The sequence below is a fragment of the Orycteropus afer genome, unplaced genomic scaffold, assembly GCF_000298275.1.
Source record: "Orycteropus afer afer isolate SDZICR_OR568_19922 unplaced genomic scaffold, OryAfe1.0 scaffold00001, whole genome shotgun sequence".
Classification (NCBI taxonomy): Eukaryota; Metazoa; Chordata; class Mammalia; order Tubulidentata; family Orycteropodidae; genus Orycteropus; species Orycteropus afer.
This window is the reverse complement of record NW_006921588.1, coordinates 20,021,302-20,045,989: the sequence shown is the minus strand read 5'-3', so window position 1 is coordinate 20,045,989 and position 24,688 is coordinate 20,021,302. Positions and strand designations below refer to the sequence as shown.

Sequence of the window (24,688 nt, the reverse complement as noted above, 5' to 3'; positions counted from 1 at the left end):
TGTGAAAATGTTATTCTACTTACAGAAAAGATTTCTCGCTGTTTCTGGTTCACTGTCCAGAGGTTCCCCAATGCCATATTTATTCTGTGCCATGATGCGGAATACATAATCATGGCCTTCTAGCAAATGAGGAATTGTGTACATACACTCTTTGGGTTCACTGGAGACACGTACCCACGTCTTCCTGTTAGGTTCTCTTTTCTCAATTACATAGTTTGTAATCTTAGACCCACCATCATCTTTAGGTGGAAGCCAAGATAACGTCATTTGATCTGCTGAAATAGATTCAAACTTTATGGGTCCCACTGGAGGGCCAGGACGACCTAAAATGGTTTGAAAAAGGGGCACTATTAGGCAAATGATTCTTAAAGCCATATATTACTTATGGATGGAAAACACATAATTTTAACTAAACCGTGCAATATTTACCAAGGACATTCAGTCTCATCTCCTTTGATGCTGTTCCCAGGTTATTTACAGCTGTGATGGTATATAAACCAGTGTCATTCCTGCGAGACTGTGGAATAACTAAGGTGCAAGTGTCATCCATCACAAGTTTGTTGACATGGGTGTCATAGATAATAGGCTGTTTGTCATCAGGCTTCCTTGGAGGAGCTTTATACCAGGTTAGGGTAGGGAATGGCACCCCTTTAATTTTGGCCACAATGTTAACATCAGTTCCTTCTTCAACCTCCATGAATTCTTTCAGTTCAATTGATGGTGGGCCTAGATTAAAAAAAAGAAAAAAAAAAAAAAAAAGGTCATTAGAAAAATAAAAAGCATTAAAGAATAGAAAATAATACACACTGTGACTATAAAAGTATTTGAACCTATATAGTCAGGTTTTGTAGCCCAGCCAAATATAAAGAACTGATCTGTTTCCAGCACTATTATGTCAGTTTCAGGTGCAGGTCCATGTGGTCATTGTCCTTTATTGGCTCTACATGTGACCATGTATCAGCTATTGCTTCTCTCTTATCTGACATCATTACATATGTGCATATCCTCCCAAAAGGGTAGAGAGAAGGGAAGATTATAGTAGTTAGGTATGGGGGATCTGCAGTGATATTTCCTTTAATATTTATATAATAATGAAGATACCCACTATGTTCACTCTGAGGTGAATTCCCATTTCAAGAAATATAACTGCTAGTAGAGGCAAAGCATTTTCCATGAGCTCAGCATAAGAATATGCAAAGAGAGTAGTGACTCCAACCCTTTCAAGCTTAGAAGAGAGAACTAAACAAATACACAAAAATAGTGATGGTAACAATTCAGAGAAAAATTATTGTAGTATTTGTATGTATGTTTACCAATTAAAATTGATACATATAAACTTGAATGTGAAGATAAATGGGACTCAGCAGTTGCTGAGCAAATGACTGGTTATTTTCTACTCTTTGAGAAGCATCCAGAGAAAAGTGTTTTAAGTTCTGATAAGTAAAACAGCCTGTCAGGGAGAATAATTACAGAGTAAGTAAATAACAAAACATCATCTACGTTAAATAGGGAAAAGCTAACATGTAAGAAAATATATTCTATGGAGGCTGAGGGAATGAGTGAGTAAGTAACATGCCCATGTCCACTCTCAATCCAGTGCATGCTTTTTTATTTTGGTCTATTGTTAAACATCTAGGAAGACAGTCACAAAGAGGACTTTCTTTGTCAATATGCTGGTACTTACATGTCTGGTCTTTGACAGTCACAGGGCCAACAGTGGCTGAAGGTTTGCTGACTCCTGCAGCGTTGACAGCCTTAACTCTGAATTCGTATTCCCCACCCTCGGTGAGGTCTTCCACGGTAAACTCCAGGTCTTCCACATCACGCTTATTGCACTGCCTCCAGGCTTCTTTCTTTGTTCCGGTAGGGTCCCAAGCAAGACATTCAACAATATAGTGGGTGACAGGGGAGCCTCCATCATTCTTTGGTGGTTTCCATGATAGATGTACCGTGTTCTTTGTTATCAGGCCAGTCTTGAGTTTAATAGGTGGATCAGGAGGATCTTGAAAAATAGTTAAAGGAAGCATTACGCATTGTTTAAAGCAATATATTTAAATTTTAAGAACATATTTTAAACTTAGATTTAAAAATCTTACATATTGGGTCTCTGGCAGTGGTCCTCTGAATGGTTTCCACAGGGGGCCCAATACCAAAACGGTTTTCTGCACGCACGCGGAAGAAGTATTCCTTTTCAGAGATGAGATCAGGTACAATAAATGAGGTGCTTCCACAATTGGGATTGACTTTGGTCCAGGCTTTTCCATCAATGGTCTTCTTCTCAATAACATAGCCTTTGATCCTGTCTCCTCCATCATCATCTGGCATTTTCCAGGAAAGTTTGCAACTACCCCTTGTGATGTCACTGACTTTCAGATCTTTGGGTGGCCCTGGTACATCTGTTGGGTGCAAATCACAATATGAACAGTGCTACTTAGATATTGGAAAAATAAGTTGTTCTTTTTCCAGAGCAACTCTTAAAGTCTTTCTTACCCATGACTTTAACTCTACAATGTGCAGTCTTCTGTCCTGCTTTGTTTTTGGCTGTGATGCTGTATTTGCCTGAATGAGAGCGTTTACACTCAGGAATAATAATCACTGATGAATTTTCAGCAGTCTCCAGCTGCACAAAGAAAAGTCAGTCATACATTGAATGACATAATAGCAATATTTAAGTCAACAATATTCTGAATTATTTAAAAAAAATTTTTTTTTACCTGTGCATCTTCAGGTACATCATGAACTCCATCCTGTTAGAATAGATAATTAATTATAGTATAAATACTCCTCATAGTAATTCAATACGAGACACTGAAAAATGTAATTTTCTCACCTTCACTGCCTTCTTCGCCTTTCCATCAAATTCCCAAGATGATTTTGGCGTTGGACGTCCCTTGATGACAGCAGGGATCCTAATCTGTGAGCCAGCTTTACAAACCAGGCAGTCCTGTGCTCCGATATCAATGAAAACTTCCGGTACTTCTGCAATACCACAAATGATATAATAGGATTTAGCTCATCATATTCAAAAAAGTAATATGTTAACATATCTTTAGAAATTAATCTATTTCCTAGTAAAGTCAAAAGATGAATCCCTAAACTGAATAAGGATTGGTACCTTGAATATCTGTAGCAGGTATCTCTCCAGTTGTATCACTTGGTTCAGATTCACCAGCTTCATTGACAGCTTTCACTCTGAATCTGTACTTCCTGAGTTCTTTCAGATTAGGCACCACACATTCACAGGTAGTTAGAAGTTTGTCTGGTTCATTTACTTTTTTCCAGTCAGTAGTACCTTCTTCTTGCATTTCTACAATGTATCCTTTGATTGGACTGCCACCATCTTTAGCTGGAGGTTTCCATGTCAGTGAGATGCTTGACTTTGTTTTATCTTTGACCTCTGGGCAAGAAGGTGGACTAGGTGGGTCTAATAAAAAATTAAAAAAAAAAACACAACAAATTTTGAAGCTGATGGGATGCAAGATTTATGTAATATAAGCGTCTTTTACTATGCATGATTATACTTTATTTTTAACCTGTTAAAATATTAACATAGGAAAGCTAAAAGAGCATAAATTACCTTCTAGAGAAGATAAAGGGAATAATCTATTTTATTAAGAATTAATGAGAAAATAAAACGAACAATTAGCTGGAACTAGAAGAACTACTCACTATCTCTAGATAGATCTGCATTCTATTTACATATTATTGGTGAAAAGTTATTTTAATATCCTTTGAAGAAATTCTACAGTATTCTCCACTGAAAACCCATTATAATTTATCTTAAAATTAAAACATGATTTCATCATTAGCTGGTAAGCTTTTGAACACAAACTGATCTTAATGCTCGTAGGGGATAGGGTTAATGTTTGTAAGATATACAAAATAATTACTCACATTTCTGAGAATGCTTTATTGTTACAGATATTTTTATTCCATTTGTCTAGTACTGTTCTATGTACATAGCACATGTTCAAAATTAGTTTGCTGAATAAATGAGCAACTGCTTCATTTCTTTATATCCATATAGAACTTAGAATATTTTAAGTCATCTTTTAAACATACAATTGATCTTTGTTATCATCTAATTAGATATTAAGACCTCATTACTTTAATTTTTGAACTGGTCTGTTCACAGTTCTTTAGAGGAATTTTCTTCTTTATTTGCTCCCCACACCGTGCTGGAAAATCTTAAATTGGTTCAGTATATATTGAAAAGTTACTAATATTTTTGTTGAACTCTTACTGGAGGATCTGATTGTTTAGTGGGAGAGATAATTTCCCACAGTATCTAATGAGATATAGGTTTATTTAAGGTATGGGAGCATAGAAGAGTGCAGAGCTTAGGATCTTTATTATTGTATAATTTCTCATAAAATACTACACTTAATCAAGATTTTAAAAATAGAGTGTCATTTTATATATATTATACATATAATATAATATATATATATCTGTATATATATGCAGAGATGTAGAAATATATACATATATGTGTACATACAACAAACAAACAAACAACTCACTGCTGTCGAGTTGGATCTGACTCTCAGTGACCCCCCTTTGGGTTTCTGAGGTGGTATCTCTATGGAGGTAGGTTGCCCAACCTTCCTTCTGAGGAGTGGCTGGGGGGTTTGAACCGCCAGTCTTCTGGTTAGCAGTCAAATGCCTTAGGCACTACGCCACCAGAGCTCCTGTGTGTGTGTGTGTGTGTGTGTGTGTATTCCTGATAGTCTATATGAATAGTAACCTTTTTACTTTAATAAAGAAAACAATTTGGCATAGAAAAATGTAAGAACTTTAAGAGCAAGATTATGCATTTGACAATTTTCCCCTTAAAAATGAGCCCTAGAAATGAGAGCGTACTTACAGATGGGATCACTTGCAGCAGCTGGGTCTGATGGCTCACTGGGGGGGCCAATTCCTGCAGCGTTTATTGCCATTGCTCTGAACTGGTATTTAACACCTTCAATCAGACGGGGAACTTTAAATTCCACAGCTTTCAATCCCAGTTTGGTTATCGGTGCTCGGCTAACACGTGACCAGTAGGCCCCTCCCTCCTCTCTCTTCTCCAGCCAGTAGCCAGTAATTGGAGAACCACCATTGTCCAGAGGAGGAGTCCAGCTCACTAGCATTGATCCTTTGGTACGCTCCAAAACTTTTGGTTTTCCTGGAGGTCCAGGAAGGCGGTAAGGATCTTGAAGGACCACTTTATCTGATTTGCACTCATCACTTGTACCATATTTGTTCACCGCCCTAACTCGGAACTCATAATGACCATTGGGGATAAGTTTCCAGATCTAGAAATAAGATGAATGGTAATTTATTATGAAGAATATAACTTATGTTGATTTTTCACTCATTTTAAAATTCAATTTATTTTGGAAGGGATGACTATAAAAAGAAATAAACATATAAACTCAAAACATGGAGAAGACAGAAAAAGAGAAAGACCTTGTAAAATAAGAATATGTGGGTTTGCCATACTGTAAAAGAATATCTGTATGTCAAATAGCATTTATTAAGTGGCCTTATGCACGTGGTGCTGAGAACTACAGTAACAAAATCACTTTTTGCATGTAGTTCTTGAGTTGAATCGATAATACTATGATGGTGTTAAATCATAGCCATGTCCTTTTAATGTATATATGAAAATATTTAGAATAGTTTACCCCATATCTCCTCTCTACAGCAGTGTTGGTGACTTCCTCCCATTCACTTTTCTTCCTACTTGCATCTCGCTTGTCTATGACATAATGGGTGATTTCACTGCCACCATTATCTAGAGGGGCATCCCATGTCAAGCAGCAAGATTCAGCTTTAATGTCAGTTACAGCAAGGTTTCTTGGTGGTGATGGGCGGTCTGGAAAGGAACAAACAGAGGAGATTGAGAAGGCAGTTCCTAAACTGAAACCGGATTTCTTTTTTGATATAAGAAAGCAAGTTACTTACCATATACTTCAACGTGAACATTTCGGAACACTGAGCCAAGGCGATTGGAAGCAGTGACTGTATAAGTGCCTTTGTCCTCCCGGACTGCTTTAGGAATGCTAAGTTCAGTTTTTGCTTCACTTCGAGAAACTTCTTCCTTGGTTATCTTAAGTGCGTCAGTGGGTTTTTCAATCACAGTTTCATTCTTGGACCACTCAATCTTAGGCATGGGAAGGCCTGTGACATCTGCAGGGATGTTAACAGGCTCTCCCGCCTTAACTTTGATAGTGTCTCCTCTAACAGCCAGGCGCAACTTAATTGTTGGAGGCACTGTAGGGAGAAGGAAAAGGGGGAAAAAAAGCAAAGTAGTAAGAATGTTTGCTTAACCTTTGGGATAATCAGCACTTTAAAGTGCATTAAAATTATTATTATATTCAGATTCCACACCTTCATCATCTTGTATGACCACATTAAGAGGCAACGATGGTTCACTTTCACCAGTCCCATTGACTGCTCTGACGCGGAACTCATACATTTGATGTTCATCAAGATTATCAACCAGAAAAGACGTGGTTGGGCAGAGTCGCTTGTTCACTCTTTCAAAGTCAGGTTTGTCATGACGCCGTTTTTCAATGATATATCCTTGGATGGGACTGCCACCATCATTACGGGGCTCTTTCCAGTCAAGGGTGATACTGGACTTTGTCCTTTCTGTATACGTGAGCCTCTCAGGAGCTGTTGGAGGACCTTTTAACAGGGAAAGTTAAGATGACAAGTAGAAGGTAAATAGCCAAATAAGAAATATTTCACTTCAAATTAATTATGTGAACACATTTCTGTTTAGCATAAATTTACAGCCATCTTTAAAATTTTTCCCTAAACATGTCAGTCACCAGAATTACAGGTATTCATATAGATAGTTTTTTCCTTAGGAAATTTTACAGTCAGAATTACTGATTAAAAATAAATTGAGGGGCAAGTATGAGTTTTTAATATTTAGCATTTTAGATAATTTACCCATCACTGGTCAAGCTTCTAGACCTACTAAACTAAAAAAGTAGGTCTGTGAAGTTATGCTTTGGATGACCATTTGAAAGCAAAGTATTTCCACTTTTATTAACAGAGCATGGATATGTCTATTTAAACACTTTGAGCCATGTTGCCTAAACTGTGGATTTATAATATGGTGGAAAGAGAGTTTATATAATGCTTTTGTAGTTTTGGGTTCCAAAGGACAGAACTGAAAGAGTAGTCTTTGAATGGTGAAACTAGTCAACAAACCATGCTTGTTGACGATTATCACAGCCAGAAGCAGAGCTTCACAATGGAAACCCAGTTTTGTTCTTATGACTCTTGCACAACTGATGTATATGGAAAATCTCAGATGGGCTGTAACAGTGGTATAGTATATGATTTCTTATATGCTTTGGAGTGATGATGGAGGAGTAACTCCTGTCTCTTGAGGAATGGGTCTTCCTCAAAGGCTTTGCTTTCTTGGATGGAATATCAGGGTGCATTTACAAGTGTATGCGATTTTAGGGTTTCATATTAGTTTTGGAGAGATTTCTGGTTGCTTTTCTGTTCTTTGGTGCCTGTTTCTGGTTTTGGACCTCATTATCCTTCAAGTTTTAGAGGTAGAGGAAAAATAAGGCATTTATCTTAATCTGTAATCTTTTTTTTTTTTTTTAGAAAAACAATAAACTCTCTTCAACTATTAGAATATTAAATTTTAAAAATTAGTATATTCTGTTGGAAAGATTTAATATTCTGCTTCTAGGTTATTGTTAAGCCCCTGTAGATTGAAGTTTTTCAATGTACAGAGCTGTGCATAGTTAATATACTTAGAGTGAAAAAAATACACTGAAATTATAGTGGATATAGTATCCTTAAAGGAGCTCTGGTAGCATAGTAGATAAGGCATTTGGCTGCTAACCAGAAGGTCAGCAGTTCAAACCCACCAGCTGCTCCATAGAAGAAAGGTGGGGTGATCTACTTCTGTAAAGATTTATAGCCTCCTAAACCTAATGGGGGTCACTCTAAGTTGGAATCTATTTGATGGCAGTGAGTTTTTGATGGTAGCCTTAAAGTTGTTAATAATTATTTTATTTACTTGTTAATATTCTCTAGCTACACATTTTGAGACTGTTGGGAGTACGAAGCCATAAAGCTCAGTAAATAAATGGCATAACCAAAAGTAAAATGGTATAAACACAATGAAAACCTTTTCTTTTACCTAGTGGATCAACTGCAATAATAGGTCCTATTTCTACAGGAGGGCCACAGCCAAACTTGTTCTTGGCAATAACACGAAATTTATATTCTTGTCCTTCAAGGAGACCTGTGATGTCACATTTAGATCTCTCAGTCTCTATTGGTTGTCTCCAAGTATGCATCTTGGCATCTTTCCTTTCGATAATAAAGCCTGTGAGTTCACTTCCTCCATCATCTGCTGGATCAGACCAGTTAAGGAGACACATCTTTCTGTTTGTGACAACAGGTTTTAAGTCAAGAACTGGACCAGGAACATCTGAAAAATAAAACAGAAAAGAAAATTATTGTAATATAATAATATCTTTTGGAAAACCCTTGAAGATCCATGCAACGTTCCTTACCAAAAACTTCGACTCTGGTTGCAGCAAATTTAGAACCACAGCTATTAGTAGCTGTTATCACATATCTGCCATGATCTTTTCTCAATGCATTCTTGATAACCAGTTCAGATTTGGTTCCAACGTTCTCTATTACAACACGGTCTTTATCCAGCTCCCCTTCTTCTATGGTCCATACTCTTGTAGGTACAGGACGACCAGTCACTACAGCTGGAATTCTAAGAGTCTTCCCAGCCAATATCTGTATCCCACCCTTGACAGAAACATCCAGTTCTACGCTTGGGGGCTCTGTTGAAAGAGAGCAGTCAGACATTAACCCAAGAAAGACTGACAAAAATGTCCCTACTGGGAAAATATTTATAATTTTATTCAAATAACTTGTAATTACCTTGTGGTTCGGCTACAGTAACAGGTTCTGTTTCTCCAGGTGGTCCTTCACCTGCGGCATTGACAGCACTCACCCGAAGTTTGTAATCTGCACCCTCTCGGATTTCTTTCACGGTATACTGTCGGACCTTAATCATTTTCTCTGTGCAGCGTGACCATTCTTTTGTGCCAACCAGCTGCTTATCAACAAAGTAGCCAATAATTTCACTACCACCATTGAAAGCTGGGGGTTCCCATTCTAGTTCAATAGTTGTAGAGCTTGTGTCAGCAACTCGTGGGACAGGTGGCCCAGGTGGAGCTAGAATAAATACAGATAGATAAATCAAAATGCATTGATGGTTTTGAAGTATAAAGTAGCTTATTCTATCTCATTTTGTTCTTAAGGAATTACTTACAGATTGGATCACGTGCTGTTTTGGGATCTGAAGGAGGACTGAACTTTCCAGGTCCAGCTGCATTTTCAGCACATACTCTGAAGACATAGGTGAGGCCTTCTAATAGGCCCTCCACATTGGTTTTCAAAGAATTCAGAAGGCTTCTGTTGACACGAGACCAATGTGTACTATTAACCTCACGTTTTTCAAGCCAGTAACCTAAGATGGGGCTTCCATTATCTTTTGGCTCATTCCATTTCACTAGCATACTGTTGCTGGTAACATCTTCCACAATGGGTTTATCAGGTGCATCAGGTGGTTCTGATAAAAAATAACAAGATATTGGAATTAATTCCCTCATGTGACATAAGGACTCTATTTTACAATCTGTAATAATACATGTAACAAAGCATATGGTAAAGAGCAAAGTCTGAGGGTAAAAGAAACTTACCAAATGGATCTTTAGCTATAAGTGGTTTTGAAACACATGGTGGTCCAGGCCCAAACCTATTTTCAGCTCTAACACGGAAGAGATACTCCTTTCCTTCAATCAACTTTGTCACTGAATATTTGCAGTGTCTAAGTGTTGCAGTGATAACTATCCATTCTGAGTCAGGTTTTGTCTTGTCTTTCTTTTCCAACGTGTAGTTTATTATTTCACTGCCACCATCATCAAGTGGTGGTTCCCATTTACAGACAACTGAGTTCTTTCTAATATCTTCAAATACGAAGTTGATTGGTGGCCCTGGAATATCTAGTATTTCAAAGAGAGGTAGTGATTAAAAATTTGTGTAGAAATGGTTGCCATGGAGATTGTTAATGTTAGTCCGTTCATCCCACATAAACTTCTGTTTTTCCTACATCTGTCATTGTGTCACATTACCTACTGAATTAAGGATGCTCAGGGGAATAAAAAGGTCAGTTGGTTTCTTTACATTGACAGAAGATAATACAGGACAGAAAAGCCTGCAGAAGCTATTTCCTTCCCCAGTTCTTTTCACTTCCTCACAAACTCCTGACTCATGTTTTACATAATTTTTTTTTTAAGTAAAACTTTTATATAGACTTTCTTCAGTTGTGTAGCATTAAGTACTTACCCAACACACTGACAGTACAAGGAGCTTTTGCAATACCATGGTCATTTTCAACTTTGATCATATACAGGCCATGGTCAGGTCGGAGAGAATCTCGAACACGTAGCTGAGATTCTCCCTTTTTACTGTTGTCAATACTCAAACGCTCTTGCAGGGGCAGGAAAAATGGTTCTTCTTCTTGAACTTCACCCCTCCTCCTTCTAATTGTTGGTGCTGGTCGCTTCTTAATTTCCTCTGGTATAATAACCTTTTCATCCTTTATCCATGTAATAGTTGGGTAAGGCGACCCAGAAATAGTTGCATCAAGGGCTATTTCATCACCACGTCTCACTTCCAGGCTTGTTCGCAAAATGACTTTTGGAGCATCTGTTATGATTTAAAACAATAATTGTTTTCAATTCTGATTAAAACATCTGACAAAATATTATTCTAATTTATTTCACAATGGGAGAGTGACAACCCCATTAAATAAAACTTACCTGTAGGATCTACAGCTTTGGTAGGAGGAGTGGCCCGAGAAGGTTCACCAATACCAGCAGCATTCTCTGCTCGTACACGGAATTGGTACTCCTTTCCTTCTTCAAGTTCTTTTGCTGTGTATGTCAGTACTGGTACCAAGTGTTCATTGCATCTCTTCCATTTATCTTCACCCTTAGCAATCTTCTCTATGATGTAACCCATTATTTTGCTCCCTCCGTCGTACAAAGGTGGCTTCCATGTAATAGTCATTGCCTTAGCTGTAGGATTATGAACCTCAACATCTACTGGTGGATCTGGAGGTTCTGAACAATAACAATAACAATAAAACTGTTAATATAGGGAAAATTACTTTCTTAAATTAAAAAAATTACATACTAATTCTTAGCTGCAGTTCATTTGTGCTAAAACTTACGCTTTGGATCTTGAGCAATGATTGGATTTTTCAATTCAATATATTCTCCTCCACCAATCTTGTTGACTGCTTTAACTCGGAAGAAGTATTCACCATTTGGTATGAGATCCTTTACAGTCCAAGACAGCTTGTTCTCACCAGACATGACTGGTATGTATGTTCTCCTTCCAGCTTCTCTGCGTTCCAGGACATAATGAAGAATTGGGCTGCCACCATCATATTCTGGAGGTTCCCAGGTTAACTTACAAGAACTTTTGGTCACTTCACTTGCTTTAATATCTTTGCATGGTCCAGGTAGACCTATTAAAAAATAAAGTTAATAGTAATCATTATTGTATTCCTAAAAAGTCAGTGTATTAATAATGTAAAGTGGGGCTATTTAATATTGATCTGCTGGAGTGTCCCTCACATTGAGGGCATTTAGCATTCTTGGCCCCCAACTACTAAATTTCAGTAGTAATTTCACCCCTCCCAAGTCTTTGTGCCAAGTATAAATACCCCTACAAATTTCCAGACACTCTCTGGGTGGGAGTGGGAGGATGGTATTATCCTTGGTTGAGAACACTGGGGAAAATGTGGATTTATACAGTTAAGGAAATGAACATTGGCCATTTAAATCTTCTTGGGGTATGTTTTATCTTTAAATTCATACTTTACATGAAAATAATTAAAATGAGTAGATTACTGTAACCAGAGTTTAATTAGTTATTTCATTTCTTTAGAATTGCTTTATTTTTATAGAGAGAAAGAATCTGAAGGGACATTGAGATTCTAGTTGGCCAACTCATGAAGCCATTTTCACTAACATTGCAGAGTAAACTAATTTTCCCAACAAATGACAAATATCTGATGTTTTATCCAAGAATGATTACCTATGACTTTGACATTGATTGAGGCGGTGGCTGAGCCAAGATTATTCTCCAGTGTAATGGTGTAAACTCCAGCATCTGCATGGACACTCTTGGGAACTTCAAGGTGTGCAGAGATGTGATCATTCTTCATTGTTAATCTATCACTGGCTTTAATGTCTTTGCCATCTTTATGCCAACTAACTGTTGGGACTGGGACAGCTCGGAAGGGAACAGGAATGCTTAACTTTTCACCTTCAATAACAACAATGTCATGAGTCTCCAGATCAATTGTTGGCTTGCCTGTAAGATATATTCCAAAAGAGGGGGGGGAAGAGTGATGTCAAAATGCACTGTATGAATAAAGCCTATTTTTATTAACTATAAAAGAAACTATGTTCTTACAGTCTGGGTCTTTGGCAACGACATTTTCGGAGATTTCAGATGGTTCACTAGCACCAATAGCATTGACAGCTCTCACTCTCAGAACGTACTCCTTGTCAGGAACAACACCTTCTTCGACCTTGAATTTCAAGTCTTTTATTGGGCGAGAATTAACTCGCATCCATTTCTCAGTGCCCACTGGACACATTTCAACATGGTATCCTATAATAGGACTTCCACCGTCTTTTTCTGGAGGTTTCCAAGCAATGGCAATGTGCTTTCTTCCAGCATCAGTCACGTGTAGGTCAAGGGGAGGTGTAGGAGGACCTGAGAAAAGAGTGAAACATTCACATCCACATTGTCATTAGCAAGCGCTAGACCATATCCTTTGTGTAACTAGCATTACTTACTTGTGGGATCTTCAATTGATAGGACTTCTGTGGGTTCACTTGGGTGACCAACTCCAGCTTCATTTTCTGCCCGAACCTGAAACTGAACCTCCGTTCCTTCAATGACATCAGTTACTCTGAAGTTACAATCAGGTCCTGAGGTCTTTCCAGCCTTCACCCATCGAGTCCCTAACTTTTCTTTCTTCTCAATGATGTATCTATTAGAATAATAAAGCATTTCATTAGCTTTAGTGAAACAAAGTTATGAATTTGCAGCCTAGTGTAAATTATTCCTTATAATTTAATTTAAATTCTACCTCTGAATTGGTCGTCCACCATCATTTTTAGGTGGTTCCCACTTCAGGTCAACATGTCGTTTAGTCACATCAACCACTGCCAGGGCATAGGGTGGTCCAGGGGTAGCTGAAAGCAAAATATTCAATGATTAGAAAAACCAGAGGAAAAAGTGATAATGTACTACAAAAGATGTCAAAAAGATTAAGTTAGAGAGCATACTAAAGGTGTCTTTGGCCAGGACAGAGTCTTCAATTTCACAGTAGTCACTTTGTCCTATGGCATTTTCTGCAGCAACTCGGAACACATATAAAGAACCTTCCGTCAAGGGAGTAACTGTGCACTTGGTGTCCTTGACAGTAGTGTCCACTGTTTGCCAGCCTTTTCGCCTCACATCTCTCTTTTCCACGATGTAGTTAGTGATGGGGGACCCTCCATCTTTCTCAGGAACTGTCCATTTTAGGTCTGCTGTGTTTTTTGTGATATTAATAACTTCAAGCCAGCGAGGTGGTGATGGAGGATCTGAACAAGAAAGAAAAGCAAATTCAGTTTTTTATAGTCCAATATTCAGGTTTGACTAAATGCTCTGATACAACTAGAAAGTAATATAGAAATGAGGAAATTACACAGTAATGAGTTCTTTGTTTTTTCTCATGTTGTAATTCTTAGATACACTTTAGAAAAACTTACACATTCTAAACATCAAGACTGACTTACATAGTTTCTCCCGGCAAAGCACAGGGTCACTGGGCTCACTGGGTTCACTCTCCCCAGCTTTGTTCACAGCTCTAACTCGGAATGAGTATTCCTGCCCTTCCATGAGTCCTCGGAGCATGTGCTGAGTTGTGGGAACCCCTTCAGCCACTCTGACCCAGTCCTCTGTTCCAGTCTTTAGCATTTCAATGACGTAAGACTCAATCTTTGCCCCTCCATCGTGTTCTGGCTTTGTCCAACTCAATGTTAATGATGATTTGCCTACGTCTTTTACGACTGGTTTTCCAGGGGGCCATGGAGGATCTGCAAGCAAATGAAATCATATTTTAAGTTTGGGAAAACTTAAATGTAAGTATTAAAATAATCACAGATTGGGGAACGAAACTGTATGCGTGACATTGAATGTAAAACAAGCTCTTAAAATAAAGTTAATAATAAATAAAAAAATAAAATAATCACAGAAAATTAAATTAATGATACCTATGGGATCCTTTATTAAGATTGGTTCAGTTGATCTGCTTGGTTTTCCAGGTCCAGCAAGATTTTCAGCCAACACACGGAATCTGTATTTCTTCTTATTGGTGAGACCTTTCACTCTGAAAATTTAGCAACAAAATGCTTTTTAAATACGATGATGAAAAGCAGAAACCTATGTTTATTTTATATTTAATAGGATTATATATTTGAATTATAAAACACTGATTTTGAAATTTAACTGAAAATATTTCAATATAAGGTTAAAATTGCCTTTTAATGGTCACACACCTTCGATTTGGCCAAAGGTACAAGTCTAATAATAATGTCTACAATAATGATCATTATCAAAATATACTGGAGGGGCAAACACTTAGAAACTTCCAGAAAGTTAATATTTCATAGTAAATTAAGAAATATGTCCTTGAATGGAATTTATATCACTTTTGAAATTATATGGTAATTGAAAATACTGGTAAAAAAAATAATTTCAAAGTGTTATGGTAATACATCAGGAGCTCTGGTGGCATAGTGTGTAAAGCTAACCAGAAGGTTGGTGGTTCAAACCTATCAGCACAGGAGGAAGATAAGGCAATCTATTTATGTAAAGATTTACAGCCTTAGAAACCCAATGGGGGTCACTCTGAGTCAGAATCAACCCAATGACAATGGGTTATAGTAATATATAACCAACAGAATGATGAATGAAAAGTTTAATATACTTCTATTTTAATATCTCGATGGAGATTTGGGGCATACCTGAATGTTGTGTCCTTTATTGGCATCTTATTGCATCTAACCCACTTATCAGTATCAGGGTCTAATCTTTCAACCCAATATCCAGTGATTGGGCTGCCACCATCATCATCTGGCTCACACCATGTGAGAGTCACTGCATCTTTAGTTATATCAGAAGGTTCAAGGCGAGTTGGAGGTCCAGGTGGGTCTGTAGACAGAAGAATGATACCAAGTATGAATGATACCTAAATCCAAGTTTGACACAATAATCCAGATTTGCTTTTTTTTTTTTTTTTTTTTGCCCCCTTTACCAAGTGATTAACGAGAAACTTACCAAATTGAAATTTGGCTGTTATTGGACTGGCCTGAACTGGCTCACCAACACCGTACATGTTTTCTGCAGCAACTCTAAAGATGTATTCTTTGTTGGGTGTTAATTTAGTTGCTTTGAAATTTGTATCCTTGACAGTTGATGAGAGCTTGTGCCACACATCACTGTCAGTTGCCTTTCTCTCCACAACATAGTTGGTGACTTTAGAGCCACCATCATCTCGTGGTGGGTTCCAGGTTAGAAGACATGACTCGTTGGTTACTTCTGTGATGTCAAAAGCAGCTGGTGGTCCAGGTTTATCTGTGGATGACATTAAAAAAAATTTTTTTATCATGTCTTATTTTAAAATGTAGCTGAAAAGAGTTTGACCTATTTTAAAATGCAAAATGCAAGCCTCTCTTACCTAAAACATTAACTTCCACCACAGCAGTGGCTCGGCCACACACATTTACAGCCTCAATGATATATGTACCAGTGTCACTTCTCTTACTATCCACAATAGTCACCGTAGACTTTTTAGGAACATTTTCAATGGTGATTCTGTTGTCTTGTTTCAGAAGCTTATCAGCCTTTGTCCAAGTAATCTTAGGTTCAGGTTTTCCAGTTACAGTAGCAGGAAGTTCAATCTTAGTTCCAGCTTTTACAGTGAGGCCAGCAAGGAGTTTCACATCAAGGAAAATTTCTGGAGCCTCTGAATTGGAAAAGATTACTTAAGATGTTAGCAAGTTTCAACAGAATTAAAATCAGAGGTCTGGCTGATAGAACATATACACTACACACACATACACATACACACACATATTTACCCTGTGTATCCAAAGCCTGGATTTCATCAGTGGGTTTGCTTGGTTTGCTGGCACCCTGCCTGTTCAAGGCCTTCACACGGTAGGCATACCATTTACCTTCCTCAAGACCTGTCACTTCCATTCTGTTGGAAACACAAGAGGGTATTTTACTCTCATGTATATGATCTATTCCACTATGTAATGTTCATTCTGGTGACATAGTGCCTAAGGCATTTGACTGATAACCAGAAGGCTGGCGGTTCAAACCCACCAGCCACTCCTCAGAAGGAAGGTTGGGCAATCTACTTCCGTAGTGATACCACCTCAGAAACTCAAGGAGGGGTCGCTATGAGTCAGGTCCGACTCGACAGCACATAACAACAACAACAACATGCAATGTTCAAGATCTTTTCCAAAATCATACCCATTGTATAAAACTATTCTTTAATTCTGGATTGTTTTAATACTGTAATAATTCATGGGAACTTTGAGGAAAGTTAGAATTAGTAGCACCTTTTAAAATCAGACAGGTACAACAGGAGAATTCTCGATGAAAAAAACTACTATTTCCATTTTCTAAAAGAAAGCCCATTTTAGTGACTAGGAGTAAACATTTACTCTTGTGCTGTATGATTAAAATACCTACTTTGTTTCTGCAACTGGTTCTCCACAGGCTACCCATTTATCAGACCCACGTGGACATTTTTCAACTATGTATCCTTTGATGCGTGAACCACCATCATATTTAGGTGGATCCCACGTTAGGAAGATGCTGTTGGCAGTTCGATCTCTCCATTTAACGTTCTCTGGTGGATCGGGTACAGCTGTAAGATTTTAAAGAGAGTTGGTCTTAGATTGACCATCTTTGAAATTATCTCCATATTGCCAATCTCTCTGTTTCTCCCACCATTTCAACTTCAGGATTAAAAGCTAAAACAAGGCCAGGTAGAAATCATCAAGAATGTACTCACTTGCAGGAGCTGACATATTTACAGGTTCATCGACATATGCAGGTTCTCCAGGACCACACTTGTTACGAGCACAGACTTTAAATAAATATTCTTTTCCTTGAAGAAGGTCAGGAACTGTGAATTCTAGGTCAGTCACACAGTCCATAACCTGGTACAAAGAAATAGAGTTAATTAGTTATTCCCTACCTCTTCCCAGAAAATTCCCCAAATCAGAAGACTTACCATGAGCAGAGATACAAATAGAAGTTATTTCTAATGTCAAGGATTATTATTTATGTGAATTTTATGTTGGAAAAATTTGCAAAGTAAGACACATGATGTTTGACCCTCAATAAAAAGTAAAACTGTCTCATAATTTGTGTGCACATTTAAAAGATGACAAATAAGAACTTTTTTCATTCCTACCAGCTTAGTTATTTGAAATATGATTATAAATTAGTGTAAAGAATGGTAAGTAGTATAAACTAAGGAGGAAAAAATGGCAGATTAGGCCAACTAATGCAATCTAGTGTGGAAGAAGAATTGATTTCCAGGGAGTTAAGAATTTCCTTAGAATGGCTCATAACCTAATAGGGGAATATTGGGTACTTATCAGGTATCAGTGTACATAGACCAACAGGCTTTGTTCAAACAGAACAAGGGGACACTGCCTGGTTTAAAATCAGGAAGGCAGTGTGTAAGGGTTGTAGTCTTTCCCTATACTTATTCAATCTATATGCTGAGAAAATAATCTGAGAAGGTGGACTCTATGAAGAAGAACATGGCATCAGGATTGAGGGAAGACTCATTAACAACCTGCAATATGCAGATGACACAACCTTGCTTGTTCATAATGAAGATAACTTGGAGCACTTAATGATGGAGGTTAAAGACTACAGTCTGCAGTATGAGTTACACCTCAACATAAAGTGAATGAAAACCCTCACAACTGGACCAATAAGCAGCATCATGATAAATGGAAAAGAGATTGACGCTGTCAAAGATTTCATATTACTTGGTTCCACAAACACCACCAATGGAAGCAGCAGCCAAGAAATCAGATGACGTATTGCACTGGGCAAATCCATTGCAAAAGACCTCTTTAAAGCGCTGAAGAGCAAAGATGTCTCTGAAGACTAAGGTGCACCTAACACAAGCCATGGTATTTTCAGTCGCCTCATATGCATGTGAAAGCTGAACAATGAATATGGAAGACCGAAGAAGAATTGATGCTTTTGAGTTGTGGTGTTGGTGAAGAATATTGAAAGTACCATGGACTTCCAGAAGAACGAACAAATCTGTCCTGGGAGAAGTGCAGCCAGAATGCTCCTTGGAAGTGAGAACGGCCAGACTTCGTTTCATCTACTTCAGTCATGTTGTCAGAAGGGACCATTCCCTGGAGAAGGCTATCATGCTTTGTAAAGTGAAGGGTCAGCAAAAAAAGGGGAAGGCCCTCAATGAGATGAACTGACACAGTGGCTGCAAGAATTGGTTCAGGTATAGCAAGGATTGTGAGGCTGGCACAGGACAGGGCAACAACAACAACATCAGCTACCAAAGGAGCCCTGGTGGTACAGCACTCAGCTGCTAACCAAATGATGGACAGTTTGAATCCACCAGTCATTCCACAAGAGAAAGACCTGGTGATCTGCCTCCTTAGAGATTGTCTCATAGGGTCGCTATGAGTTGGAATCAACTTGATGGTGATGGGTTTCAGATGGGATCAGGTACTAAATGAGCAGGTGAGTTTTTGTTTTTTCATAAACCTAGCTGAAAATGAGGAACTCTGGTGGCATAATGCCTAAGGCCTTTGACTGCTAACCAGAAGGCTAGAGGTTCAAACCCACCAGCCACTCCTCGTGAGGAAGACTGGACAATCTACTTCTGTAGAGATGCCACCTCAGAAACACAGAGGGGTCCGCTATGAGTTGAATCGACTTGGTTTTTTAACTGAAAATGAGGCAGTTATACCAAAGCTTGGTTGAAGTGCCTCAGGAAGCATTGGCATAAATGCATTTTAAAAGTTTTTGGTACTTTATCGGTAAAGTAAAAGTAAAAGCTGTGTCATCTATAAACTTTGTATAGAATCTTAGCATAATGTGATTTTCCCCACTGTTTTTCTGGAGTTGGTACATTGCTGCTCAAAACTCACTTTAATCCATGTTTTCCGGCTAACTTCTCGCTTTTCAATCAGGTATCCAGTTAGTGGACTTCCTCCATCATCATCTGGTGGTTCCCAAGTCAGATGTACTGAGTCCTTGGTTATGTCACCATATTTCAGCTCTTTGGGTGCACTTGGACGAGCTGAAAAAATGCAATCAGAAATCATGTTATGAATAGCTTGAACTAGTATGTGTTAATAATGCTAAATCACCTTAGATAATAAAATTTAGTTCCTTACCAATTACATTGACATCAATTTCACCAGAAATCGCTGTCACAGGATTTTCTAATTTCAGTGTATAAATGCCCTTGTCTGGACGTTCACTTGGAGAAATGACAAGTTCTGCATAGGCAGTTAAAGTCTTCATTTTCACACGGTCTCCTGCTTCTAGTACCTTATCTCCAAAAGACCAGGTTGCAGTTGGTCTTGGATAACCAGTACTTGGAACTAGGATCTTGATAGGATTTGGGACAATAACTTCCAGACCATCTTTAAATGCACTTAAATCCATTGTTGGTGCAACTACCAAGAAGAAAAATTAGTGAGTTTATAGTATTATATTTAAGCCCCTGATATTACAAAGTAACTACACACTATCCACAAATACAAACATAAAATGTCCACTTACCAAATGAATCATCAGCAGTTAGAGGACCAAGAATTTCAGATGGATCTGAAACACCAGCTTCGTTTTCTGCAGATACCCTATATAAATATTTATTTCCTTTCTGCAACCCAGTAACCTAAAATTATGAATTGATATTTGTAAAAAACCCAAGTTTAAAGCTTATGATCATACACTGAGTATTTCTTTTTAGATTCAAATGCTCTACCTGGTAAGTCAGTTTGGGGACAAGTTTCTTATTACAACGAATCCAATTATCTTTTCCTTCTTCACATCGCTCGATTATATAGCCCAATATTGGGCTTCCTCCATCTTTCAGAGGAGGTTCCCAGGTGAGCTGAACTGATGATTGAGTCTGGTCTGAGGCACTAAGGTTGACAGGAGGACTTGGTCTCTCTGAAATGAAAGAAAGGGGCAAAGCATATTGTTTGATGTAATGACAGTTTACTAAAACAATGCTAGAATCAATCATGTCATGCTCTTTATAATAACAGGTTTACTGAATTCAATGAATAAAAGCAGGTAGTGGAGTTTCTACAGTTTTGTTAAGGCTTTTCTGATGTTCTACCTTTTTATTTTTTATTTACTTTATTTATTGATGTGTCTAATTACTAGGTTTCATGCAGTAATTCTTTCCTTCTTTTTTTTTTCTTTTTTGGTGGGCTTACCAATTGGATCAGCAACTTTGACAAAAGGTGTGGCTGCACTTGGTTTTCCAACTCCAATTCGGTTTTGGGCTCTAACGCGGAAACTGTACTCTTGTCCTTCCACCACATCAGTGATGGTTGCAGATAGGTCTTCAGCTCTTACTGTCATGGCAGTGTCCCACCTGATAGAAGTCTTGTCCCGTAATTCAATGACATAGTTTGTGATCTCTGCACCTCCATCATACTCTGGTGGTTCCCACGTCAATGAAACACCAAATTTGTTCACATCAGTGATGGCTACATTCAAAGGAGGGCCTGGAACATCTAGATTTCACCACACAGGAAGAAAACATGGGCTTTGGTTATATCAAGGATAAAAACAATGATAAACTTGTTTGCAATTTACTTAAAAAGTTCTTACCATATTTACTCCTTGCTTCTACAGGATTGTCAGTTTCCACTGGCTCTCCAGTGCCAACTCTGTTTCTTGCACTTACACGGAATAGGTACTCAACTCCTCCTTTTTGTAGTCCAGTGACAGTAAACTCACAACTGTCTGCACGGTCAGTGGCCAGAACCCAGGTCTTTCTCTTGATGTCACGTCTTTCAACAACATAACCTATGATTTTGCTTCCACCATCAGTTAATGGCTCTTCCCAAGCTAGGCTCACTTCACCATCAAATGTTTCTGTCACTTCCAAGTTACGTACTGGCCCAGGAACATCTGTAATTCACATAGATAAGAATTTTTAGTGTATTAATGCACCTTTAAGTTGTGCTTGGCCAATCAAGTCTGAATGATTTGGGGACTTACCAATAACTCGTAAATTGATGAATGCTTCTGCTTTCCCATGTTTGTTCTGAAGCACAATTTTATACCTTCCTTTGTCTCCTTTCTTGGCCTCTAAAATTCTGAAAGATGTCTGTTCAGCTGTAGTATCAACAGTTTTTGAAGATAAAGGTTCATCTTCTTTAAACCACTCAGCTTCTGCTTTGGGGTAAGCATCGTATGGCACTACCATTGTCAGAGGCTGGCCAACATCAACCACAAGGTCTTGATCAGCAGTTTTGATTTTAGGTGCAGCTAACGAGAAACATAGTAAGTGAATGCTTTTGTGTTAATTTGTTGTAGTCAAGTTACATCGCAGCTTATTCACTATGCATTTCTTAGCAAATATTGGCTATGCAAATTTAGAAAGTATAACATACTAAGTCAGTAAACTTGGAAATAAGTATAGTATAGTTCTCATAGCTTATTTTGTAAATTATCAGACTCTAGGGAATTGAGGATTGAAGGTATAAAGTCATCAAACCAATCTATTCTTGCCAAAAATAGAGAACTAAATATAATGAAAAACATTTATTTTGGGTATATAGTTATTATAAACTTAATTTACTATGAAGTAGCCAAAGTCTCTTATGTATAAGAGGTACACTAATGGCTTTTTCATAATGAAAACCCAAAAGGATGATTTAGAAGGTTTTGGTCAGGACTAGAACAGGCTCAAGAGGCTTCATAGGGGATTGGAAAATGGATGAAAACGGGAATGTCGTTAGGTCTGTGTTTACTGAGAAAACTCTTAGGAAACTAGTTTAATTCTGGGAATCAGTAGATTCTTGAGATGATAGATTCCAGAAAGAAATGAATAAACAGCAACCAAATGCCAGGAATTGTCCAAGGTTCTGTCATGCAGTGATGAATTACTACCCATTTCTTCTTATTTAGGACATTTAACTTTGTACTGAGAGAAATTAACATAATTAACATGTATATATGACTTAGTAATAAAAGACTTTCATAGCATCATCTTGTTAATTGTGAAATCTGAAATTTCCATAACATTTGTGAATTAGGAGCCTATATTAAAATAAAAGAAGGGGACTTACCTGCCAGTTCAAGCTTAGCTCTAGCTTCTTTGTCTTTGGCAATAAATCTGTATTCACCCTGGTCACGGGGCTTAATGTCACAAATCTGTAGTCTGTGTATCTTTCCTTCACTCATCATCTGGTGTTTATCACCCTGGACAACAACCATGTTATTTCTTAGCCACTGGACTTCCACCTTATCTTTGTTGAGCTCAGCTAAAAAGACAACATCAGCACCAGGGGCTTCAAGAATATCTTGAGGAGGCCTGATGATCTCAACAGGGATTTCTGCAAAGAAAATGTGAAATAAATATAAATATGTTGGTATTCTGATTAATGATTTATTGGTAACTGATAATAAAATTGTCCTTTCACTTAATATGTACCTTCCACAAAAAGTCTAGCTCGCGACTTTCTGTCTTCTACTCCACAAGCATATTCACACTCATCATCCAGCCTGCAATCTTTTATAATAAGTCTGTGTATGCTTCCATCTTTTTCAAATTTGTATCTAAGAGAAGAAATTGAATTATCCATGAGCTTGTATAATGACCACTAAATTGTCTGAAGTGTATACATATCTACAGAAACAGAGAATAAGATGCCTTTGCTTACTTTTTGCCTTCTTTGATTTCTCTCCCATTTCTGTACCATTTTACATTTGCTTTCTCTCTAGACAGCTGGCAGGAGAAGACAGCATCGTCAAACTCAGTGACTGTCTGATCTTCCAAGTGTTCCACAAATTCTGTAGGTGCTTCAATAATAAGAAGCTCGGCAACAGACTTATCATTTCCAGCAATGACAGTGTATTCACCTTCATCTGGGAAGCCACAGTCCTTAATGATTAGAGAGTGCTTATACTTATCAATTCTGTATAAAACACGGTTGTCCAAAGGCACTTCTTCTCCATTTTTGGTCCATTTCAGTGTTACATTGAGACGATTCACCTTGCACCAGAATGTGACAGATTTCTTCTCCATTGTTTCAATATCTTTAAGAGGTTCAACAATTCTAAGGTCTTCCTCTGTTTTAAAGGAGAAGAATAATGTTGATTTTAACTGTTTTCATAATAGAATTTGATTTTTAAAAAGTGTCTCTAATGCCATATTACTTGCTTACCTTCTACTATTAGATTGGCTGCACTCTTAACATTTTCACCTCTGTGATTGGTCAGTGATACATTATAGTTGGCTTGGTCATCTAATTGTGCATTTCTGATTCTAAGGGTGTAGGTTAGGTCTTTTTGGAGAATAATGTATTTTGAACTGTCAAATATGGCTTCCTCATTTCTAAACCATTTTGCTTTGGCACCTTCAGTATTGACTTCACAGTTGAAAACAACTTCTTGTTGTACCTTCACACGTGTGTCCTTAAGAGGAACTATGATCCTGAGTTTTTCTGAAAGCAACGAGGAGACTTTATAGTATGAAGAAGGATCAAAGTGGTAGATACAAATAAAAATAAACGCTAAAAAGCAAGACCAAACTTACCAATTACTGTTAAATGAGCTGCTGCTCTGGCTGCCCCAACCATGACTACATATGTGCCCATATCTTGTAACGTGGCATCTTTAACAACTAAGGTTCTCTTTTTGCCATCAGCAATAACGTCATATTTATCTCCAGATTCAAGTGTCTGATCATCTCTCTTCCACTGGACTTCAAAGCTTTCCTTTGATATAGTGCAGACAAATTCAGCCTTTTCTCCTTCAAGTATTTCAAGGTTTTGAGGCTTTGAGATAAATTCAGCAGCAAGTTCTAGAAAGAAAAAGTTGCAAGATATTGAAAACATATACATTTGTACTTTATATCCATTAAATGTAAATTTAATAAAATAAAGTATTATTCATTGTACTTTCCATACCATGTACTTTGACTTTGCCATCAGTTCGAGAACTTGGGAGTCTGCAGTTGTAGCTGCCTGCATCCTCAAGGTGAGCATTTTGAATGATCAGGATTCTCTTTCTTCCATCGGTAAGTATTTCATATCTTCCTGTTTCAATAATCTCTTCATCCCCTTTGTACCAAATTACATCTGCTCCAGGCTTGGAGACTTCACAAACCAGTTTTATAGTGTCTGTTTCATTAACTTCAATGTTGGCAAGATTTTTTGTAAAGACAGCTTCTTCCTCTGCAAGCATTGAAAGAACATTGAGTCAAACCGGTAATTATGATTTTTCTAACACCTATAGCATA

The 24,688-nt window shown here is 37.8% G+C and overlaps 1 protein-coding gene across 1 annotated transcript in view; it reads right to left on the bottom strand.

The window, feature by feature from the left end:
- TTN (titin) overlaps positions 1-24,688 on the bottom strand; it is a 284,216-nt gene that overhangs the window by 71,523 nt on the left and 188,005 nt on the right. The window contains 46 exon segments of the mRNA XM_042780925.1: positions 24-323; positions 430-726; positions 1,685-2,002; positions 2,097-2,396; positions 2,491-2,620; positions 2,715-2,747; positions 2,831-2,979; positions 3,116-3,424; positions 4,868-5,297; positions 5,670-5,860; positions 5,950-6,258; positions 6,376-6,675; positions 8,162-8,455; positions 8,541-8,825; positions 8,926-9,222; positions 9,320-9,619; positions 9,750-10,052; positions 10,396-10,758; positions 10,872-11,174; positions 11,285-11,584; positions 12,157-12,435; positions 12,538-12,843; positions 12,927-13,123; positions 13,223-13,328; positions 13,422-13,721; positions 13,917-14,216; positions 14,394-14,509; positions 15,147-15,333; positions 15,460-15,756; positions 15,860-16,147; positions 16,263-16,384; positions 16,888-17,065; positions 17,213-17,360; positions 19,344-19,495; positions 19,593-19,877; positions 19,984-20,098; positions 20,189-20,376; positions 20,649-20,951; positions 21,049-21,351; positions 21,442-21,711; positions 22,515-22,781; positions 22,880-23,004; positions 23,109-23,517; positions 23,613-23,891; positions 23,984-24,250; positions 24,357-24,623. Of these exon segments, the coding sequence (XP_042636859.1) occupies positions 24-323; positions 430-726; positions 1,685-2,002; positions 2,097-2,396; positions 2,491-2,620; positions 2,715-2,747; positions 2,831-2,979; positions 3,116-3,424; positions 4,868-5,297; positions 5,670-5,860; positions 5,950-6,258; positions 6,376-6,675; positions 8,162-8,455; positions 8,541-8,825; positions 8,926-9,222; positions 9,320-9,619; positions 9,750-10,052; positions 10,396-10,758; positions 10,872-11,174; positions 11,285-11,584; positions 12,157-12,435; positions 12,538-12,843; positions 12,927-13,123; positions 13,223-13,328; positions 13,422-13,721; positions 13,917-14,216; positions 14,394-14,509; positions 15,147-15,333; positions 15,460-15,756; positions 15,860-16,147; positions 16,263-16,384; positions 16,888-17,065; positions 17,213-17,360; positions 19,344-19,495; positions 19,593-19,877; positions 19,984-20,098; positions 20,189-20,376; positions 20,649-20,951; positions 21,049-21,351; positions 21,442-21,711; positions 22,515-22,781; positions 22,880-23,004; positions 23,109-23,517; positions 23,613-23,891; positions 23,984-24,250; positions 24,357-24,623 (11,565 nt within the window).